Source organism: Annulohypoxylon maeteangense, assembly GCF_022496945.1.
Source record: "Annulohypoxylon maeteangense strain CBS 123835 unplaced genomic scaffold GGS22scaffold_7, whole genome shotgun sequence".
In the NCBI taxonomy this organism is placed as follows: Eukaryota; Fungi; Ascomycota; class Sordariomycetes; order Xylariales; family Hypoxylaceae; genus Annulohypoxylon; species Annulohypoxylon maeteangense.
Genome location: NW_025953254.1, coordinates 167314 through 187193, shown reverse-complemented (window position 1 = coordinate 187193; position 19880 = coordinate 167314). Strand labels below are relative to the sequence as shown.

The window sequence follows — 19880 nt, the reverse complement described above, 5'->3', positions numbered from 1 at the left end:
GTTACTGTAGCATTTCCGGGTTTGTCGGGCGTCTCACAACTCCGAAAAAATAATATTTTCAGAGCAAGCGCAAGTTCCTGAATCATTAATAATAAACCCCTATTCCTTCTATATATCTAACTTCCTAGATATCCACAAGAATATTACCTGAATATCCGATATTGATTTGTCTCTGATACTTTAATCAAGAAACACACATTATTCGCAACATGTCATCCTCTTACAACGAAGCGACCACGGCCGATGAGCTCGTGAGAGATTTCGCAGCTGAAATCAAAGGAAAGGTCATTCTAACCACCGGAGTATCGCCAAACAGCCTCGGGTCCACTTTCGTGGAAAGTCTTGCTGAAGCCGAGCCCGCCTTGTTGATTTTAGCTGGTCGCAAGATTGAGAAAGTCCAACAGACAGCCGATGCTATTTCTCTTGCCCACCCAAAAGTGAAGACTCGTATTCTTCAACTCGACCTGGGTTCATTTGATGCCATCCGGGAGGCCGCAGCAACTGTGAATGGTTGGGAAGACGTCCCGTATATTGATGTTCTTGTCAACAATGCCGGCATTATGGCGGTGGAATTTGCCTTATCTCCGGACGGCTTCGAATCCCAGTTCGCCACTAATCACCTCGGCCATTTCCTATTCACAAACTTGATTATGAACAAGATACTAGCTTCTAAAACCCCCCGAATTGTCAGCGTCAGCAGCGATGGTCATCGTCTAAGTGCGATCCGCTGGGGTGATTACAACTGGAGAGTATGAGTACCCCTAACATTCAAATAAAACCATGACAAGTTTGCTCACGTCATTTAGAACGGAGAGACGTATAACAAGTGGTGTGCCTACGGTCAATCGAAGACCGCTAATATGCTGATGGCCATCTCTATCGCCGAAAAACTCGGGCCACGAGTACTTGCGTACAGCCTACATCCCGGCGTTATCTCAACTAATCTTGGTTCGCATATCGATTGGGCTACCGACTACGCAAATTTGAGTATGGCTTACCATCTAGATATTAGTCTTAGACTTACCAGCTAACATGTTTATAGGGAAAGCTGATCAAGAGCTGGGAAATAAGGAAGGTTGGTCTGCGTTCAAGCCCAAATCCACCCAGGCAGGAGCTGCGACTCATGTTTTCGCGGCATTCAGTCCAAGTCTCAAAGGTAAACCCTTAAGTTACCATTTCTAATGTTTCTCGCATCTATGTTTCGTTACCTAACCCTATGTTAGATTACAACGGCGCTTATCTCCAGGATTGCCAAGTTGCGGACCCCTGGGTTCATACAGTGAAACCATGGGCTACCAGTTCCATTGAAGCCGAAAAGCTGTGGAAACTGAGCGAGAAGCTTGTAGGGCAGGAGTTTACCTATGCGCCGTCTTGAATGCTTTCTGAAGAACCATTGATACCCCTGGATTATTGTACAATAGACTTTACTCCTCTCATAAGGTCCACACGAATTGAGGATTTACGTTTAGACGACCTGGCTAGAATTCTTTTCTTAAATGAATAATATGAACTTTTATACAGAGGTCTACGTCAAGAGTCTCGCGTATCAGCCATGCTCCTTACCTAGGTAGTGCGAAATCAAGATTGGTAATTGCCTAGGGTAAGATTTGGATCTAATAGTGAACTGACCGCTGGACTTTAGTACCTATATAACCGTTGTAGCTCAGGGAACTTGGCCACTGAAAAAACCCACCATAGGTATCTACCTAGGTAGTGCGGTACGAGAATGTTTCACCCGCACTCCTGCATTCTCCAGGCTCAATCCTTTCTTATAGAGGATTGAGCGCTGCTTAGCGCTATCGTTATAGGGGTTGTATTGATCAATTATAGTGAGTACTTAATTTCAACTCCAGATTACCACTTCTCAACTCAGACCTCATTCAACAACGGTTCAACAATGCCTAATAGCTTGAAAAAACTATTAAAATAATACTAAGAGCAACACTTCTTATAAATTAGAAACTGGGTTAAATTAAAATTGTTCGAATAAGGAATTTAATTCTATAAGTTATATCTGTATGCAATCAGAGTCTATAGCTGTTGTTGAGCTATTGCTGAACTGTTGCTGAACCTTCGTTAAAAAGAGGGGCTAAACAGCGCTAAGTCCCTTAAGTCTTGCAGGGGATCTAGCGGTAAAACCGCCGTCGAAATTTGGCACGTAATGGGTGTATCTATGGGATCTATAAAAGTCTTGTTTATAGAAATTCTCAAATGATAGAATAGGTAAGTACCTATTAGATGGATATCAAGTATCCATAGACCCATTATATTTAATTTTAGATGATCTGTTCCTGCTCTGTGCTGAAGTGATCCCAAGAAGGTGCCTAGTACCTACCTAGGTATATACCTACCTGTATCGTTAGGAAATTTCGCCTTCTACTTCTCGCGCGGTCTCGATTGACGTTTAATACGACTTATGATGAGATCACCCATCACTTTAATCTATTCTTCTTCGTTTAATTTGTGTACCTTATAATGTCTCTTCTCGTTGATACTACCTCCTTGCATGTCGGCTATATGCAAATTCTGTGCTAATTTAAGATCTCCCATATGCTCCGCATTGCAACCATTAGGTGAACTGTGGCGATGTCTAGAAATATATATACCATCTCCTCATACGACATTGGGGATTCTGGTGAAGTTAGTCGAGCAACACCTATTAAATCTAAGGAGAAAATAACTACCAAGAAAGGGGCAACATAGGTAGTTATAAGTTATTTCTTGGGTGCGAAAGATGTATTTACTTCACGCACTTGGTGTTATTGTACTACAGCTGATCCTGACGACGGGTGCTGACCATGGGGGATTGAATACGCAAATGTACGTAGTACGCCTGGAAAATAGGTACCAATTAGACAGCATTTTCGCTAATCTTGAAGTTGACTTTAGGGAAAGGGTGAATCTCGCCGGAGATCTAACTATAAAATCCGAATCTATAGTTGGATTAAGGAGAAAGATGATCCTTCCAGACAAAAAGCATCGTAAGAAATCGATGACCACAGGGGCTAGTCCATGCACAGGAGATTCCAAGAAGCCAATATACCAAATATCTGGTTTCCAATTCAATAAGACAACTATAGAAGCTGGAGAAAGGGGTATGACGCATTTCCAATTGGACGATGTGGTGAACAAGGCAACTATTCCGTGCACAACGCCATTTTTACAGGACACGGACGAGCCAGTATGGAATGAGTGCGATGGCGACTTTGATGTAGCAAGCCCGAAAACTACATTCCAATATACGCCATCGAGTAGAGAGCTTGAAGTCAATCAAATGTGGGTATGTGAAACGGAGAATAGGACTCACCCGTAAGTCTCATCAAGGCCGCCCTGCTTAAACTCAATAATAATATCTCGTAACCTCTAGTCGTCCTTATTTTTCATCAGCGACAATTGATCTTACCGAGTTGCTTGAATGTATCGAAGATGAAAAACAAACCAGGTGTACCGTTGCAGATGAACTGGTGTCTCCATTTACCGGCAAATACATAACCCCAATCTGGACTTCTGGGTCAATGGAAATAATTCCCCCTTCTGAGAAAGAGGCCCCAGGCACTCCCTGGAATCCAACCCCATGCATCGGGCCATCGTTCAGTTACCCGAACTGGGACGTGGAAGACTTTGCCTACGAGGGTGCTAACGATGAAAGCTCCGTAAGCTTTCGCTTAAATAACCACGGTAATAACCAATCGACAAAATGCACAGTTCCAGAAGGCGAATGGGCTAGCTGTGACAATTCAACAAATGTTCGGTTTACTGAGGATACCGGAAAACTCTCAATCAGACAGAGTTGGGTTTGCAACGGAGGAGACCGATATTCAGAAAAGTACTATGGCATGTTTACTCTCAAACTCAAACTGCTCGACTAACATTTTATATTTCAGTGTGACATTCAAGGCAGTCGGCAGTGCATCCATCGATAATCGGTCATCCAACTCTACTTATATCAGAGGATCATTAATTGAGCCTATTGAACTAACTCCAAACGTTGCGCCAGAAGGAGTTAACCATCCGGGCTGCATTGAGACCTCCGAAACACCATCGTGGATAGTGACATCGTTGGTGTGGAATGAGAAGTGGCGAGACGGATATAACTCAGGCAATTTGACTGCTACTTTTCGTAATCCTGCGAACGGCTTCAGTCTCTCCTGCACAGGGGATGGCGAAGAACTGAATCGTGATGGGAGATACGGCAACGAGAGATGGTGGGGATGCGCCTTGGCCACTTCTCCCTTCAGCAATTATAGGGTTGACACATTGATTAAACTCAACCCTCTTACAGAAGTCTTCTCCATAGACCAGCGATGGTATTGTAATGGCCACGACAGTAAACTTCCGTACGTATGACCGAAGCGCTCACGTTAGTAAGAAGGGGCTGATTAAACCCAACAGGGCCAAGTTAAAAGCAGTGGGAAATGTGAACACCACATTGGAATGCTCCTGGACGAATGAAACTTGGGCCAAGTCATTCATCAAGACTTGCTATCAAACGGAGTTGCCATTAGAGGTCCAAGGAAGCGTAATGGAAAAGACAGAGCTTCCCGAAAATATATTCTTCGAAATGGCGCCTAGCGGTTATAGTTGCACAATTGCCTCCGTTCTCTCAACTCAATGGAGAGCAGAATGGATGTCGGACTCTCTTTATACAAGCCCCACGTTTGCCAACAACTTCGAAACGACGGATCGATTCGATATTACCTTCGTCGCTTTAGACGGCTTCCAAGGCGTGAGATATAAAGATATTTCCCTTACTCCTTTCATGCGCACGAGCGAGCCCGGACGCTGGCATGACTGCAAGAACTACGAAACAGGCGAGGAAACATCTAACGTATGGGCAAGTCACTCTCTCGAATGCAAGTGGCAGCTCGATCTTGCGACAGGTTATTTCGCCATTAATCATACTTGGTTCTGTGATGACAAGGATCCAGAGTATCCGTAAGTTCTCCCCTTCTTAAGATTTCCTCCACTTTACTTCAAATTCAAATTATTCTAATATTCAAATCTAATAATGGAAAATCTAGAATCATCTTCAAAGGTTCTGGAAGTAGATTCTTTGACTTTTCCTGCTATATCGATCGTCGTAGCGATGAGATTTCATGCAACCCGACCGGGTTGAATGTCGCGCCAGTATTACCGACGTATTTATCCTGGAGAAGCATTCCGGCTGCAGAGCTTAGAACTTAATGGTGACAACGGGGGAAATTTTTTTTATAATTATTCATGTTTTATTTGAGTTCAATTCAATTGGAATTGCTTGAAAACCTTAGCGATAATCCAGTGTTCCAAGTTTGACTTCAACACTTTCAGGAATTGATTACTACAATTAGGTATAAGGAGCAATGCGCTATGATCCACTAGAGCTGTACCACTGATTAGTGCTAAGTCGTAGTGAGCTTAGTGGAGATACAGGCTCTAAACCCCGAAATGCACTGGCTTTAGGGCTATCTTCTGTGCTGTGTTCTACAACTAGCACTTTCAAGGTATAAAAATAAAAGAGGATACTAGGTAAGTATTCAAGCACATAGGTAATCTATGATTGCAGTATTAACACATGTCCGAGTTCGGGGACATTTTAATTTTTATTTCTATAGCTTAAGCCCTCAGCTACCTTATAGAACTCCTATATTCTAGGTAGTTCGCACTGCTACACCTATCTTACTAGGTACCTGCCTAGGCAGTTGGGTACCAGCTTAATAGTAACTTTGCACTTCGTGGCGTTTTCTTTGAGGGATACCTGGCCTAGGATATAGCGATTATCCACTGAAACCAATAGTGAGCAGGTCACTGTTAGGTCTAAGTTTCAGCTAGAACTCAAGAAAATACAGCATCCACCAATTGCTTAGGGGTAACCTGCAGCACGCTTACACGCGGGAAGACCCTTGTAGGCTCACTTACCTCTTTAGGGACTCTCGAATTGTATGATTGGTGGGCACTACTTGTGCCGCCGTGCGGGACCGAACGCCGTGCTACAGTACGATGCTCTATTCCGTAAGCACTGTGAAGTGTCGGGTACCTTGATTCTAGGTGATTCACGGTGGAAATAGTTAAGGTAAAAAGGTTCCTAGTAGGAACTAAAAAGGTACCATAGGAGCTTTATCTATGTGGACCGTTTTATAATAAATTGCCTAGGTAGACATGGCAGCTCTAGCCCCACGGAACCTTGAGAGGTTCGTAGTGTGTGAAATGCCGCGGAAAATATAGGGCATGCTCCTCATGTCCTTTTTTGGCCTCCGTTAACGCCCACCATCCATGCATATAAATCAAAGTCAACTCCTAACCTCCCATAACCACGGCCGTGGTTCCAGCCTTTTTCTCTCCGTATCCACCTCGGAGAACCACATCGGCGAGCTTTACTTCGTGTAGTAAACGAACGGACCCGTGGTTCCGTTGACATAGTACTGCACCTGGGGCATCTGCTGGACCGTGGCGACGTACGCGGGCTGGGCAACGTAGGCCTGCTCCGCGACGTAGAACTGCGGGGGCGGGTTGGTTTGGGCGGCTGATGCGCCGGCCCAGAAGGGCGATTGGCTAGGGTAGCCTGTTTTTGTGTTAGCTGTACCTGTACTGGTCGTCGCGGGGAGGAAAAGCAAAAGTAGGTACTTACACCATGATCCGGTGTTGCCCTGAGGAGGGGGGGGGATCGACGGCGACACTAGAGGAGGGTTCACCCAGAGGTAAGGCTGGGCAGGCGCTTGGGCGGGAGCGGGAGCGCTTAATTCTAATTAGTTTGAATCTTTGGGAGTAAGATAAACGCAGTCATTTGGATGCTTACGAGCTCAGGAAGTATAAAGGTTGAGGACGTTGATTACCCATAGCGGCGGCGGCGCGGGCTCCAATAGGTGGAGCGATGTGCGATACGACTCGAGGGTGTTGTGTCTGTTGTTGGTTTTGGGGAGGAGCTGCAGATGCGTCTGGGGTCTCGGGTGTATGTTCCGCGGAAGAATCTGAGTCAGTCGCACCTTCGACACAACAACTACAAGCTCGGGGAGGTTCAGGTTCAGGCTCAGGCGCAGCTGCCGCCGGAGTTGTGGGCGGATTGGGAGGAGGGCCGGAAGGAGGTGGTGCTGCAGCTGCAGGAACAGGAGCAGGATGCGATTTCTGTTGTTGTGAGTTGCCTGCAGTAAATGTGAAAGGTGCAGGCGAAGAATTTGTAGGCTGGCGAAATGTTGAACCGTCAGTGTTTTGCACGTCTGTCCAGTCAGCGAATCGGACACCAAATCGTCCTGTGGGATTCGCGTTCGAGGTGGGAGCGCTCATGATTCGTGTGATACCAAGGCCGGAAATGGTTACAGTGGTGGATGTGCCCACATGCACGCTGAAATTTTCTGCTTGTGAAGAGTCTGTAGATGTGGTGGAAGTGGACGGTGTAGACTGTGCGGGTGAAAGTGGGGTGGTCGCCGGAATGGGGGGAGCAGATGTAGTCGCGTTGGTATTAGCTGAGGATTGCTGCGTAGAATTTTGGCCGCCTACTGTGGTGCTAGATGAGCTAGATGAGCTAGATGTAGAGGAACTCGTGTCGGTCTGGTCAGAATCTTGATTAGAGGCGTGTGTGGTGGTAGAGGCGGTACTAGTTACCGGCTCAGTGGTTCCTGGGTTAGGTGAATCAGTATGAGTATCAGTAGCGCCGGCAGTTTGCTCATTAGCGCTAGTGTCGTCTGCCGATTGGTGCTCTGCGCTATGATTTTCGAAGGTGGTGTTTTCATTGGCCGCTGAGTGCCCTGAGGTGCCATTTGAAGCGTTAGTGGAAGCCATCGTGTTGACAAACTGACAATACAAGTGATAGATTCGATTTTTTTTCTTATTAGCTTGCCATTAGTTAAGTTGGGAACACGGGGATGCTCCGCTCTAAAAATTTCAAACCTAGGTATCTTGTTGTTTCAATGGAAAGTTTTCATAATACGACCTAGTAGTATCCATATATAATGAATTGGCAGGGAGTGATTTGTTCAAGAAGTAGGTAGGTGATGACAAAAAGACGCCCTGCCAATAATGGTGACTGTTATTTGAAGCACAGGAGATAGGATGGAATGAGTCGACAAGCAAACATAGACCCTCAGCTATGCGCTACACCACAAGCACTTCTAAATATAAGCAACCGTCTGCGAGAAATGTCAGTAAATTTTTCTTTATTTCCTACACATCTTCGGTCTCGACCTAACCCCTCGAGTTGGGATTGCCTCGGGTGGCATAACTATGGCAAACATAAAAAAATGCTAGCAATTCAACCTATGATATACAGTGGCACATGAAGATATGGGATACGCCTTAACAAAAAATAATAATATTCATACCCCGAAGAAGAGTGTATGTGTTATAGACAAGATGGATCCGTTCACTTATCCAAGGCGACTTCACCAAACATAGGAGCTATGTATATTGAGAAGCCAATAGTGATGTTTGCCCGTCATTAAACCTCGGTGGTCGTAAAACATATGAGTCATTAGGTTGCTCCAACTGCCAAATTTCGTCTCATTATTGAAGTGTCGGCGACTTTATTTCCCAATTTTCTTTTAGGAATCGTGACACTAAGCATAGGCCTCATGAAATCATAGCCCTATTAGCACAGAAACATCCCATGTGATTTTAATAAATTACCAACAGGGCACGAAGGTCAGGGTTAAAAGGCTAGAAGTGTGCAAACTGAAAGATACGGATAAGCACCATGTGGCGTTTTTTAGTGGCCAAGGTCCTGAGTGATAGTAATTATCTACTAAAATATAGTGGATAGGTCACTATCAGCTTTAGGCTATTATAATGCTCCAAGATTGTGACCATTGCTTATTTGATTATGCACTGGGTAAGGAATATGGTTGATAGGCGAAACTTTCGACCCCGACATTCGTAGAGAAATCCCATCAAGTTTATGAGTATGTCGTCTTCTTAGGATGAGCATTAGAACGTGGAGGAGGAATAGGAATAATGGCTGGCTCTGGAGCATAGTAACCCCTCACTTCTCTGAAGGGTTCTGGCCGAGGCGCTGGCCTAGGTGCTGGTGGTGAATAGTAACCAGATACCTCTGGATTGTCGAGGTTTGTCGTAGCAGGGGTCGCTTGTGCTGAATTGGACGCGACGGGCGCTGGTTCTTGCGCGTCTGTTGAACTCGCCATTGACGATCGAGGTGAGAACTCAACTCCCCTGAGTCCTTCATCTCTAGTTGTACTTTGGGTGGGTCTTGCTCTTCTGCGAAAGAGCCCACACAGATAGTCATTCGCCATTATGATCCTCTGACAAGAGTAGATGGGATGTTAAAAGCATGCACCACCACCTATGAAAACGCCGTCACGTAAATACGGTCACTGACAGCTCATGAGCCTTGTTAGTCTCGAAGTTTGATCATAGAACAGGTCAGGAATACCTACCTGGATAAATGCTCGACGAAACAGACGCTAAAATAGCAAATAACGAGCGACAAGTAAGAACATTTCAATTCGGACGGCAGAAAGCTCAAACGACGAGAGAATGATCAGAAATGAAGAAAATCGTGAGTGAGGCACAGCAGCTGATGCCTGAAGGCAAGCAAGAAATAGTAGGTAGCAGGGGGTAACTGCAGGCATTTGATTGGTCCTACCGAAGCGAGCTGGTTCCTCATAATTGATAGACTATGCTAATGTTTCAGGCAAAACAACAAGAGGCTACTAACATTTACCATCCTGCGTATTTCATTGGCTATGATGGTGATAGGACCCGCCCACCCTTATCGCCCCTAATTCAATCTGAATTCACCCCTGTCTCTTCTCACAAACCTTTCCCTTTCCTCCAAACCGCTCCCAACAAGCTTCCTAAAGAAATAAAATAAACAAACTAGAAGTAATTAAAAAGACATAACCCCTCCATGCGCGAATCATCATGCTTGTCCACACCCTCCCAATTCCCTCCCCCCTCACCCTCACAGCCGAACCTCTAACCCCCACCGCCTTCGCCCCCTTCGGCGCCGTCCTCGCAAACCCGGCTCCCGAGACCCGGCCTTCAGCTCCGGCCTCAGCTCTTCCTCCCGGCTATGGCGCCGTTTCCGCTAACCAGGGCACGGCAATCCAGTACCGCGCCCTGGCGCCTCCCCTAAGGAATCTGTACGCACAAGCGCCTAGCCGGAAACCCGCGTCCCCGCGCACCACCATGTTCGTGTGCGGCGCGCGTCAGCTCGTCCCAGATGAGCGGTCTGGTGCCGGCCTCTTCGAGGTCAAGATCCTTGAACGCCATCCTTTCACCACGCAGACATTTATCCCGCTAGGTGCGTCCGGGGTAGAGACTAGGTACCTGGTTATTGTGGCACCGAGCCGCGCCCCTGATACCCCGGATAAAGACTTTCCTACGCCGACGGGAGAGGGGCTGCCAGGGAGGGGTTTGCCGGATTTAGGGGGCTTGCGCGCGTTTGTGGCGACGGGCGCGCAGGCTGTGACGTATGGGGCCGGGACGTGGCATGCGCCGATGGTGGCGCTGGGGCCTGCTGGGTCGGCGATTGATTTTGTGGTTGTGCAGTTTGCTAATGATGAGGCTGTTGAGGATTGTCAGGAGGTTGCGCTTAGGGTGGGAGAGGGGAAGGGGGATGTTTCGAGGATAATGGTGCAGGTGCCGCCCAGTAAATTGAGATCGTCGAAATTGTAGTTTTGGTAGTAAATGTAGGCAGGTGTTGTTGGATAATAATAAGGTTTGACGTTGTAAGTTACCTCTAGGTATGTGCCCCCTGAAGCAATATGGAGGTACTCTTACCTTTTACCGCTTAAGTTGAAGACATTCGCGTGAGCAAACCTTGCCCGAAGCTGATGCCCTCAAAATTGATGAATACTCACTTATTTGCAGTTATATGCACGAATATCCAGATCACGTATTTCACGGCGTTGTTTATATAGGTAAACACTCGATTAAATCCTCGCAATTTTGTGACTATCTAGGAAACGAGAGGTGAGGCAAGGAGGAAGTCGCAGCGAATGTACGTCCACGGTAGTGCACCTAGAACAGGGGCAAGTTCTAGGGAGATAGATGGTACGTCGTAACTGCCTGTGACCTCTCCGAATAGCGTCGTAAAGAAAAGCCCCACCATCAGCCACCATTGATGTCAACATACTTTAGTCACCCATAATTTTCGTGACTTTTTTCATCCTTTTCCATACCCTCTTTCCTGTTCGTCTTTTCTCTTTTTCAATTTCTGTTTTACTTATCGCGGACGCCTTAACGATTACTCGAGGCAAGACGGCCGCTTCGGCGGCCGTCCGACAACGTATTACTCACTAGTTGAATACGCGTCACCTATTTTAATGGGTTAGTCATATATTTCAATTCATTCTTTAACGCGTGAGATAGTTTCGACTTACGTTGACCACCTAGTTGATTAATACTCAATACCGACCGTGCTGAGCCAGCTCTGCTCATTCATGACCTTCCAGATCTCGTTCTGCGTAAGCATCGACCTTACTCGTTGTTCCCCATCCGTGGCATCTCCGTTGGTCATCTGCAAAGCGCCTGCAGAATCGGCCTCTACCATACCTTCGACTCTCAAGTTGACGTTCTTATCTTTGGCCAAGGGAACGTGCTCGAGCCTACCAATAGCCTCTCCGGGACGCACTAGGATGTGAGATTGTCTTCGAAGTTCCAGAATGTCAACTTCGATGGTGTGGGCTGTTACAAAGTGACACACGTGGACTACCTTCTCCTGGCCGTAGCGAATACATCGACCCTTCGCTTGTTTCATGTTGCTGTCATATGTTTCCTGCAGGTCTGTCAAATGCGGACATGCGAATATGACATGGTTTGCATACTGAAGGTTCGTGCCTGATGAGGTCGAATGGTCGAGATCCAGGATTCTGACCTTCTTGGTTGGTCCTTTAGGATCTGTAGTAAACTGAATACCGGTTTTTTTAAAGACCTTCATCAACTCTTCCTTCTGGCGATCGAACTGGACGAATAGGATTACCATATCATCATGGGGTATCCCTTTGATGTAGTTCACAATCATCTCTGACTTGGAACTCATGCCGGGCATCGGATACTCTAGTTGCATGCTGGACCTAGGGTCAAGGAATCGTCGCGGCCTGTTGATAAGTGCTAGACTCTTGGTGGCGTCTTCGAGGAGCGATTTGCAACCACTTGCATCATGACGACTGCCTTCACCGCAGTACGTCAAACCTAGATGATCTGCACAAATCACATGTCCACACTCACAGACTATGTGAAGCTCAAGTCTAGGCTTCAGTTGTCCGCAACTATCACAGCGCAAATTTTCGTCCTTCGAAACGAGGTTCTCTACAATCCGTTTCTGCTTGATGGCGAGGTCAAGCTGTTCGAGCGCTGCTCGCAATCCCACGCAAGCATCACTAGCCTCACTGCCAGTGTTCGTATATTTGCCTCCTCGGATTGTCTTTTCACCACCAAGTGTCGGATATTCGGTGCGCGTAATCGCTCGGGAATCATTCATTCCAACGTATTCTGAATCGTCGAGAGTTCCTGCATAATGGTCGTGGAGTTGTTTCTCCAGCTCACTGCGCTTAACATACGGGGTCGATATTACACCGAATGATCTTAGAAGGTTATGGAGAACGGCCTTGGTGTGAGTTTTTTTGGTCGAAGGCTTTTCACCTGGAATTGGTCTTCGCGCAGGCTGAGTTCTCTTTTGTCTAAATTTCTCTAGACCTTTTCCGTTGTCGCCAATAAGTCTTATCAACTCATTCTTGTTTGGCGTCAGTTGCTCGTCAGGCTCGGCCGATATGCCACTATGGGGTTTGAAGAGGTCTTTTAGGAGATCAGCGGCTTCTCCATCTTTCATATCCTTAACCTGTTTGGCTTTCAGATCAAAATAGTCATTCCACGAAGACTGTCTCAGCTTGTTCAGGAAACCGAGGAAATTTTTGTCATCGTTGCAGAAGTTCGGGCACTTAGCAACAAGCTCCTGAAACTTTTCTTCGTACACACCAACGTTAAGCGCTTCGAAGCGTTTCCTCCATGCATCAAGTCCGCCACAGTTTTCGATATCCCGGTTCCAAATATCTCTAAGCATCATTGAGATATCCTTTACAATAGTTGTAGCGTTGCTATGCGTGGACTCTTCCTCGTTATCGAGAATTCTCCACCCCAGCCAAATTCCTGCATCGTTGTAGGTTCTGAAAACGATGATAGCTCGTTGGACTTGGTCACATCGCTCCTGAAGAAGTGATTCGAGCGACTGCGAATCCGAACTACAGGAAGATTGAGAAAGAAATAGTGTCATGCTGACGTCCCTTCCATTTTCAACCCATTCTTCGGGTTTAAGTAGCGTTTGAAAACGAGCGCGGCTCCCCCCGGGTAGCATGTTCGCATCCAAACCACATGCGCGCAGATCGTGCTCGAGGGTCATGTATTGGATAGATTCCTGCTGGCTCAGCTCACACACGATCACCTTTTCCTCTACTGAGATACCGCCAGCGAGCCCTAGGTCTAGGGGATTAGAGGTCGCAAAGGTTTGTAAGAACTCTATCGCCTTTTCATGCCTCTCGCGAATGCACGAATCAGACATAAGCTTGCGATTTTGCAAAGCCTCGGCGTTGGTCTGATCACCGAGAACTGGGCCTTTGGTGATTTTTGGCATCCCCGCACGCAAGTAGATCGGTCGTGCGACATTAATGTTGATGAGACCCGCGATATCATGTACGGCTGCAAGGTCTTTCGTCGTCGGGGTTGCCGATAAAATCCATTTGGCATGCGCTTCACAGTTGGCGAAGAATTTCGTTGCCGTAAAGTTTTTGTACGAGAACTCGTCGTATACCGCACGAGCAAACGTAAAGGTCTCGAGAATATGAAGGAATTTGCCTTGGTTCATCTCTCTTTCTAGTTCTAGCCACGTGGCGATCCGGTGAGATATTTGGACGTTTATCTCCACGCCCTCTTTTCCGGCATTTTCTTCTCTCGTACCGCGCCCCTTCGCCCTTCGGCGAGATAGGTCTGAGGCATAAAGTTTATATTCATCGCTGAGAGCTTTGGTACGTCTGTCCATGTCATCCCAGATCTTCGATAAATCAGGGTTGGGTGTACCGAACATAGCGGCCACATGAGCTCGGGCCGCGGGAGCAGCATCCTCATACCAATCTTCAAAAGCACGACTGTAAATCGAGTCTCCGTCTTTAAGTGGGATTAGGTCCGGCGGGTCAAGCGAAGCGGATAAACGAGCAAGTCTCTGGTGGTATCGTTGACCAAATACTTCATTGTTCACCAGGATGATTCTTGCCTCCCGAAGCCTTGTTAAAAGAGACCAAGTAGCGTCATCCTGGAGATCTGAAACCGACTCGATTTTGACAACGTGAGCCGGCTCCAGTGGAAGAAATCTGAGAGCTTCCTGGGCCCATTGATCGACTAAATGGGATGGGCACACCACTAGAGTGGCTTTCAAGTAGTTCCAACCTGACTGTCCAGCCCTACGCTCTTGGAATGATTGCAAATTGTCGAACGGCTCTTGGCAATGCGCTACTGCTAGCATGATAATGGTTTTGCCGTAACCTACGTCATCCGCAAGTACGCCACCGTGGTTGATCACGATACGTTTAGCACATCCAACCAATCGGAGTTTCAGCTCGGACACAATTTCCTCTTCAATTTCCTGCTCAGTGAATTTCGGATCACCTCTCTCTCTCTCAAGAGTCCAGGCAAGGGATTTGAGTTGGGATCTACTCAATTCCCCATTGAATGTATCTAGAGCAGGTTCTTTTGCGGATGGGAATTCTTCTAAACTTTTCAGCGCATTTCGAAGCGGTTCGAACTTATGTCGACCATCACTGTCGGATTTGATTTGGATGTTCTGGGATAAGACAGCATTGCGCTCGACTCGGACACCCGCGGTTACTTGAGCATTGAGGTTCTTGGTAGGAAGCAGGAAGGATGCAGCCTTTTGTGCTAGGGCCTTGTGCCGGAGCAAATACTGCACACGAACAACGTACATCTTCCCATTGTCGACTAGGTCGGGCAGAACCTTCACTCTCGGCTCAAAAATTGGAATTCGCGACTTGTAGCGCTTCTCAAAGTCTGACATCGCATCTGTCAGGTGGTGGCCGACATATCTGCTGCCAACTTTGACCCATCGTACCGGGGGCAGTTGACCATACGGACACTCGCGAGGACTTGCTCCAGCTATACCATTCTTCCAATCCTCTAGGTTCTTCAGCCAGGCCTCAACGTCTTTCAACTCGAAACTAAGCTCTAAACCTTTAATTCCAGCCAGTTTGACATCGAGATGCGAGATGAATCCATGAAGATGATGCAAGTCAGCCTTTGTGACAATGGCCCATCCGTCACTGGCCTCTTTACACTTGGCCTGATACATGGCGATTGTTCTGTATGTATCGCATTCTATCTCTCTAGCGATCTGAGCTTCGACGAGAACTTGCTGATCCGGTTCCTTGTCCTTGATGATAGAATGCTTAGAGCCAAGGATTTTGAGGTTCTCCATCCCCTGCAAAATCTCATATTCTTTCCTAGTAGAATGATGGACACTTTCAAAGTGAGACTCACTCCAGTATCCATCTACATAGGCCTCAACAGTGCCAGTTTCCTGTTTGGTCATATTGTTCCCAGGGTTAAATTTGATCACGACTTCTCGGTATTCATGGCTTTCTAGTTGACGGCAAGACTCAGAAACGACAAAACCGTCTAGATCTGGTGTAAGCGTCCGTGAGACGTCCTTGAAGAGAAACATCGCCTTATTTTTTTGGGCGTGGAGGCTTTTCTCTGGCCCGTCGCAGTCAGGGAAGTGCTGATACTTTCCACGGGCACGCATCAGGCCTAACTGCGAGTGGGAGAAATCTTCGCACGTTGGTTGTATGTCCGCGATCTCCAAAGTGTCCTTGTCTTTTAGAACTAATACGCTCATTCGTATGGACATAAATTTCCACGGCATCCAGACATGCGGTGCTGGCAACACACTCAAAAAAGTTTCCAATAACTTAGCCGTTGCGATTGGCTGTGGCGCCCGAACATACTTCGCAGCTAACTCGGGGTTGAAACTCTCCAGCACGTTCTTAAGAGCGGTTCCTATTTCACTCCATGGATCCAGGTACAAGTACCAAGTGATACCGCTTTCCGATAATTTTGCTCGGACATCAAATCCCCATTGGCCAGAGTAGCAGATTGTCACGACTTCCGTGACTCGGACACTTTCATAATAGAAAGTAACATCCCGAAGTCTCTCGAGGGCACCCGGAACATCGGCGATGGTTGCCTCCTTAAGAGGCCTTTGTGCTGTTGGCAGCCAATTTACGTTTATCATGTCCCTGATAGTCCCAGGGAAATATAGCATGACTGCTTGTTCCACTTCACTGAGCAATAAGTAATCCCACGGACGTTGCGTCGGCTTGAAGCAATGCCGCGGGTTTCCGGCACACCATCTACAACGGATGGTAAAGCAACGGGCACACTTGACGAAGTCACCGGTGCTATACTTGGCTGCTCCATTGCAGAAGCAATATCGGCGACACTTAGCAAGAAGTTCCTTGGTGACTTGTAGTGTGATAGGCTCAGCGTCTGTCGTGCTAAACCCCACCACTCGCTCTAGCTCAGAGTCTTTGGCTACCCGAGGTTCTGGCTTGCTCTTCAGTAGGAGTGGGCGGCCTAAATACTTCTGCAGACCCCCTGGCAGCTGGGAGACTGCGTAGATGAAAGCCAAAAAAACAGCGCCGGCCACCGTGGTAGTCATCGCGTTTCCGCCTAGATCGCGTAGCTGGTCTTGGTTCTCTGTAGCAAACTCGACTTTATGCAGAGGCAATCCTTGAAGGCACAACGTCTCGAATCCAGATATCATTCGACACTGGGCCGACATATAATGTATGCCAGACGGCGTTAGGCATCCAACTATTCCGAATGGACTTCCATTCACAGATCGATGTATATTCTGACTTAGGTCGGAGATACGAGTCTTGAAACGGGAATCGTATACCCAACGTATTTTGTCAATCCAATAACCCCCTACTAGGGCCCGCAACAAATTGATCTCCATACAATCCTTGACACGGTCAGGGAGGTATTGTATGATGCTTCGGTCCATGCGATCATACGGTTGTCCGTTTCTCTTAAGCCATTCTGTCAGATTGCTATGAGGACCCAGGTTTTCTTCTCTGCGTACTCGATCGTGGATGAGCCTCGAGCGTGACCAATTACTGCTGTCCTTGCTCATTAATGAGGTCTTCTCCGAGTCATCTTGTCGGGCTCGCTCAGTCAGAGGGTGTGCGGGAGGGAAGAGCCACGATTCAACATGGCTAGATGCTCTTCTTGGCAGTACATTCGTGAGGTAATCCCACCATGTAGTTCCGATCTTATCCGCATCAGTACTGTTTTTTTCCTCCTCTTCGGCCTTATTCTTGGCCTCCTCGGCCTTCTCCTTACTGGTCTTTCCAGTCTTTTGGGGCTTCCGACCATCTTCCTTTTTCGACTCTTTCTTCGGCTCCTTCTTAGGGTACGTCTTACCCTCTGCGAAGACATTATTGTCTAGTGCGATAAGATACCCCCGATTTCTCGTCTGAGGGATATAGTAATCCTTAGTGTCGAGTTTGCCGTGAAAGGCAGTGTACCCAAGGAACGGAAACCAGACATTCTGGGTCTCAGTCCATGGAGCTCCCAACACATTCTCGAGGATAACCACCTTGGGTCGATGGTCTCGGATGTAACTCATCATAGAGAAGAATGTCTTGTTGGATGATCCCATATTAGGTAACGCCTCAAGGCAACCGAGGAAAAATTTGTTGATACGCTCATGCTCGGTGTCATTGTAGCCATCGCCCTTTGCGAGCTTCACGATATAGCTATGCTCGGCCTTGAGGTTTTCTGCTGAGTAACCCGTTTTCTTGTTGGTATTGAGATTTGAAAACTCGACACAGGAACAACCCGAAATGAGGACGTCAATGTCGCCAGGGATTTCTTCAAGGGATCCCATCGCCGTGGGGCTAAAGTCCTAGGTAAGTTATATGAATAGCGAAGCATGGAATAAAATGAAACTTACGCCTTTCCATTTGTAGGATTAACGAAATCTTGTACGTCATTGAACACAGTTGCGTCGGTGTTTCGCATGATGTACGCTTGCTTGAAACCGACAATCTCGGCACTGAAGACATGCAGGAATTGAAGAAACTGTCTTCCGGGCTGCAATCGTTCCCAGGAGTCCCGAAGCATTTCAAGCGCGAACAAAGGCGCTTCGGTGCCAGAGCACATCGTCGCGACGCGCAGCATAATCTGGCCGTTCTTCTACTCGTCTATTAGTAACTCAACGTTTTATACTTGGGTGGGATGAGAGTAAGGACGCGTCCTAGTTAAATACGTACCTCATCAAGGAGCTCGATTGACTTTTTTGCCATATCCCAGAATGCGGCATCGATATCTGAGATTGGTGGCAAAGTGAGGTCTAATTGGTTTTTACCGCCACGTCCATCCGAAGAGGGGTCGGCAGATGCCTCATCTCCTCCCCCATCTTTGGGCGGATCATTCGAGTCATTACCCGAAAACCTTTCGAGATTATCACTTGACTCTTTCGAAGCTGAGGTTGAGGCCTCGCCCTCCTCGGCGGGAGTACGAGGATTGGTAATAAAAAACTTATCAAGTGTCTGGTTACCAGCGCCAGCAGAGCCTTTGCGAGCTCGCTTACGCGAAGCCTGCTTTTGCGGCTGGGCACCGCGCTTGGGCGGCATGATAGCAGATTCAAATCAAAATATGATTGAATCAAAGTACAGAGAATTGGGGTGGATAGTAAAGGTGTATGATGAGATAATGAGCAGTATATGCTCAGGTGATGCGAGATGCAGAAAGGGAAAAGTCACGTCCACAAAACACAAAGGTTTACGTGAAGGTGGTATTGTGGGTGGGAAAAAAGAAATCAAGCAGTCTAGGGATCTCAAGACACGTTATTGATCGATGGACTCAATAATCTTGACGTGTTCTTGTGATTCTATGGCTAGGTGTGTGTGCATATGCAAAGGTTTGATGCTTACAAGATGAGGTTGCATATGCAGATGGAAAGCTTTGGTATGGGAAAAGAAAAGGTTGATGGTTGAAGGAAATGAAAGTTAGGCGGTGGGGTGATGAAAGTTGGAAGTGAAGGAGAAAGGAATTCTCAGAGGGGGTATTTATGGATTCAGGTTGTGGGAGTGATTAAAATTCTCTGAAGCAAGATCAGCAAAATACTTCAGTACTAGGGAAGGTACCAACAGTACCTCAAGCCCTAAGTACCCCAATACATACTAGAAATGTCATAGTTCGCCTAATGGCTGGCAGACAGGCGACAGCAAACTGAGAAGCGGACCAGAAGCGGGACTGGGGGCAGAGGGCACTGGCCGGAAGACGTTCGTTGGACCCGCGTGCTCCCGCCTGGTGACAGTCATGAGGTTTCGCGAGACCCGCGAGACCCGCGTCTTATCAGCTCGTTTGCTGTTCACAGTGGCCACAAGGAAAGAACTACTAGGAGCTCGTTATTCTAGGGACCGCGGAACGGTACTAGTGAATATGGAAGGGTCCGGAAGACGGCCAAGGATCTGGACCTCAGCTATGGCAATCAAAGGGTGAACATGGCGGAGGCTACAGTTTAACAGATCATGAGAGCCGGGAACCAACCAACTAGGGGGCGGGGACTACGTACTCACTGGTCCCTGGCTATCAAGAGACAGGAGGTTAAGTAATAACACCCTCCTGTCCAATCAACTCGTCAATAACTTATTGGATACTCGGCGTGAGAAAGGATACGACATCGCCGGGAACACCACATATTATGGGAGGGAAGACAAGGGATATCAGCCCGCAGAGTCTGGGAAGCATCGAAAATCACTCAATCTTACTACAAACCCTATCAAGTCTCAGGGTACGGGTTACGAGTTGGCAAGTGAGAAGTTTGATCCGTCGAAAGACATCAAGCTCAATAAGATCACCCAAGATGTCAACTCCGAAAC

At 47.3% G+C, this 19880-nt stretch overlaps 6 protein-coding genes across 6 annotated transcripts; 3 read left to right on the top strand and 3 right to left on the bottom strand.

Moving 5' to 3' along the window:
• Positions 1–128: 128 nt before the first annotated feature.
• Positions 129–1510, top strand: GGS22DRAFT_161040 (NAD(P)-binding protein). The gene is made up of 4 exons (XM_047961025.1): positions 129–749; positions 807–987; positions 1043–1156; positions 1224–1510. Exons 1-4 carry the CDS (start codon positions 210–212, stop codon positions 1373–1375), a joined length of 987 nt encoding a protein of 328 aa, XP_047819319.1. The 5' UTR covers positions 129–209; the 3' UTR covers positions 1376–1510.
• Positions 1511–2734: 1224 nt separating this feature from the next.
• GGS22DRAFT_199788 (uncharacterized protein) lies at positions 2735–5184 on the top strand (the record flags this gene model as incomplete). The annotated part of the gene is made up of 6 exons (XM_047966342.1): positions 2735–2820; positions 2890–3309; positions 3368–3826; positions 3885–4337; positions 4393–4935; positions 5022–5184. The coding sequence occupies 6 exons, from the start codon at positions 2735–2737 to the stop codon at positions 5182–5184; spliced, it is 2124 nt and encodes a 707-aa protein (XP_047819318.1).
• A 922-nt stretch (positions 5185–6106) lies between these two features.
• On the bottom strand, positions 6107–7752 carry GGS22DRAFT_199786 (uncharacterized protein; the record flags this gene model as incomplete). The annotated part of the gene is made up of 3 exons (XM_047966341.1): positions 6107–6538; positions 6605–6711; positions 6773–7752. 3 exons carry the CDS (start codon positions 7750–7752, stop codon positions 6351–6353), a joined length of 1275 nt encoding a protein of 424 aa, XP_047819317.1. The 3' UTR covers positions 6107–6350.
• A 513-nt stretch (positions 7753–8265) lies between these two features.
• Positions 8266–9506, bottom strand: GGS22DRAFT_161034 (uncharacterized protein). Its single transcript, XM_047961024.1, has 2 exons — positions 9360–9506; positions 8266–9303 (listed from the first exon to the last, which is right to left on the bottom strand). The coding sequence occupies exon 2, from the start codon at positions 9213–9215 to the stop codon at positions 8862–8864; it is 354 nt and encodes a 117-aa protein (XP_047819316.1). The 5' UTR covers positions 9216–9303; positions 9360–9506; the 3' UTR covers positions 8266–8861.
• A 248-nt stretch (positions 9507–9754) lies between these two features.
• On the top strand, positions 9755–10958 carry GGS22DRAFT_161032 (ureidoglycolate hydrolase). Its single transcript, XM_047961023.1, has 2 exons — positions 9755–10655; positions 10818–10958. Exon 1 carries the CDS (start codon positions 9847–9849, stop codon positions 10600–10602), a length of 756 nt encoding a protein of 251 aa, XP_047819315.1. The 5' UTR covers positions 9755–9846; the 3' UTR covers positions 10603–10655; positions 10818–10958.
• Positions 10959–11326: 368 nt separating this feature from the next.
• Positions 11327–18629, bottom strand: GGS22DRAFT_199782 (uncharacterized protein; the record flags this gene model as incomplete). Its single annotated transcript, XM_047966340.1, has 3 exons — positions 11327–17891; positions 17948–18189; positions 18267–18629. The coding sequence occupies 3 exons, from the start codon at positions 18627–18629 to the stop codon at positions 11327–11329; spliced, it is 7170 nt and encodes a 2389-aa protein (XP_047819314.1).
• Positions 18630–19880: the final 1251 nt, after the last annotated feature.

Coding starts and splice junctions, on each gene's coding strand:
- GGS22DRAFT_161032 (XM_047961023.1), top strand. CDS start 9,847: ATGCTTGTCCACACCCTCCCAATTCCCTCCCCCCTCACCCTCACAGCC.
- GGS22DRAFT_161034 (XM_047961024.1), bottom strand. CDS start 9,215: ATGGCGAATGACTATCTGTGTGGGCTCTTTCGCAGAAGAGCAAGACCC.
- GGS22DRAFT_161040 (XM_047961025.1), top strand. CDS start 210: ATGTCATCCTCTTACAACGAAGCGACCACGGCCGATGAGCTCGTGAGA. Junction 988..1,042: donor TACCGACTACGCAAATTTGA/GTATGGCTTACC, acceptor ACATGTTTATAG/GGAAAGCTGATCAAGAGCTG. Junction 1,157..1,223: donor ATTCAGTCCAAGTCTCAAAG/GTAAACCCTTAA, acceptor ACCCTATGTTAG/ATTACAACGGCGCTTATCTC.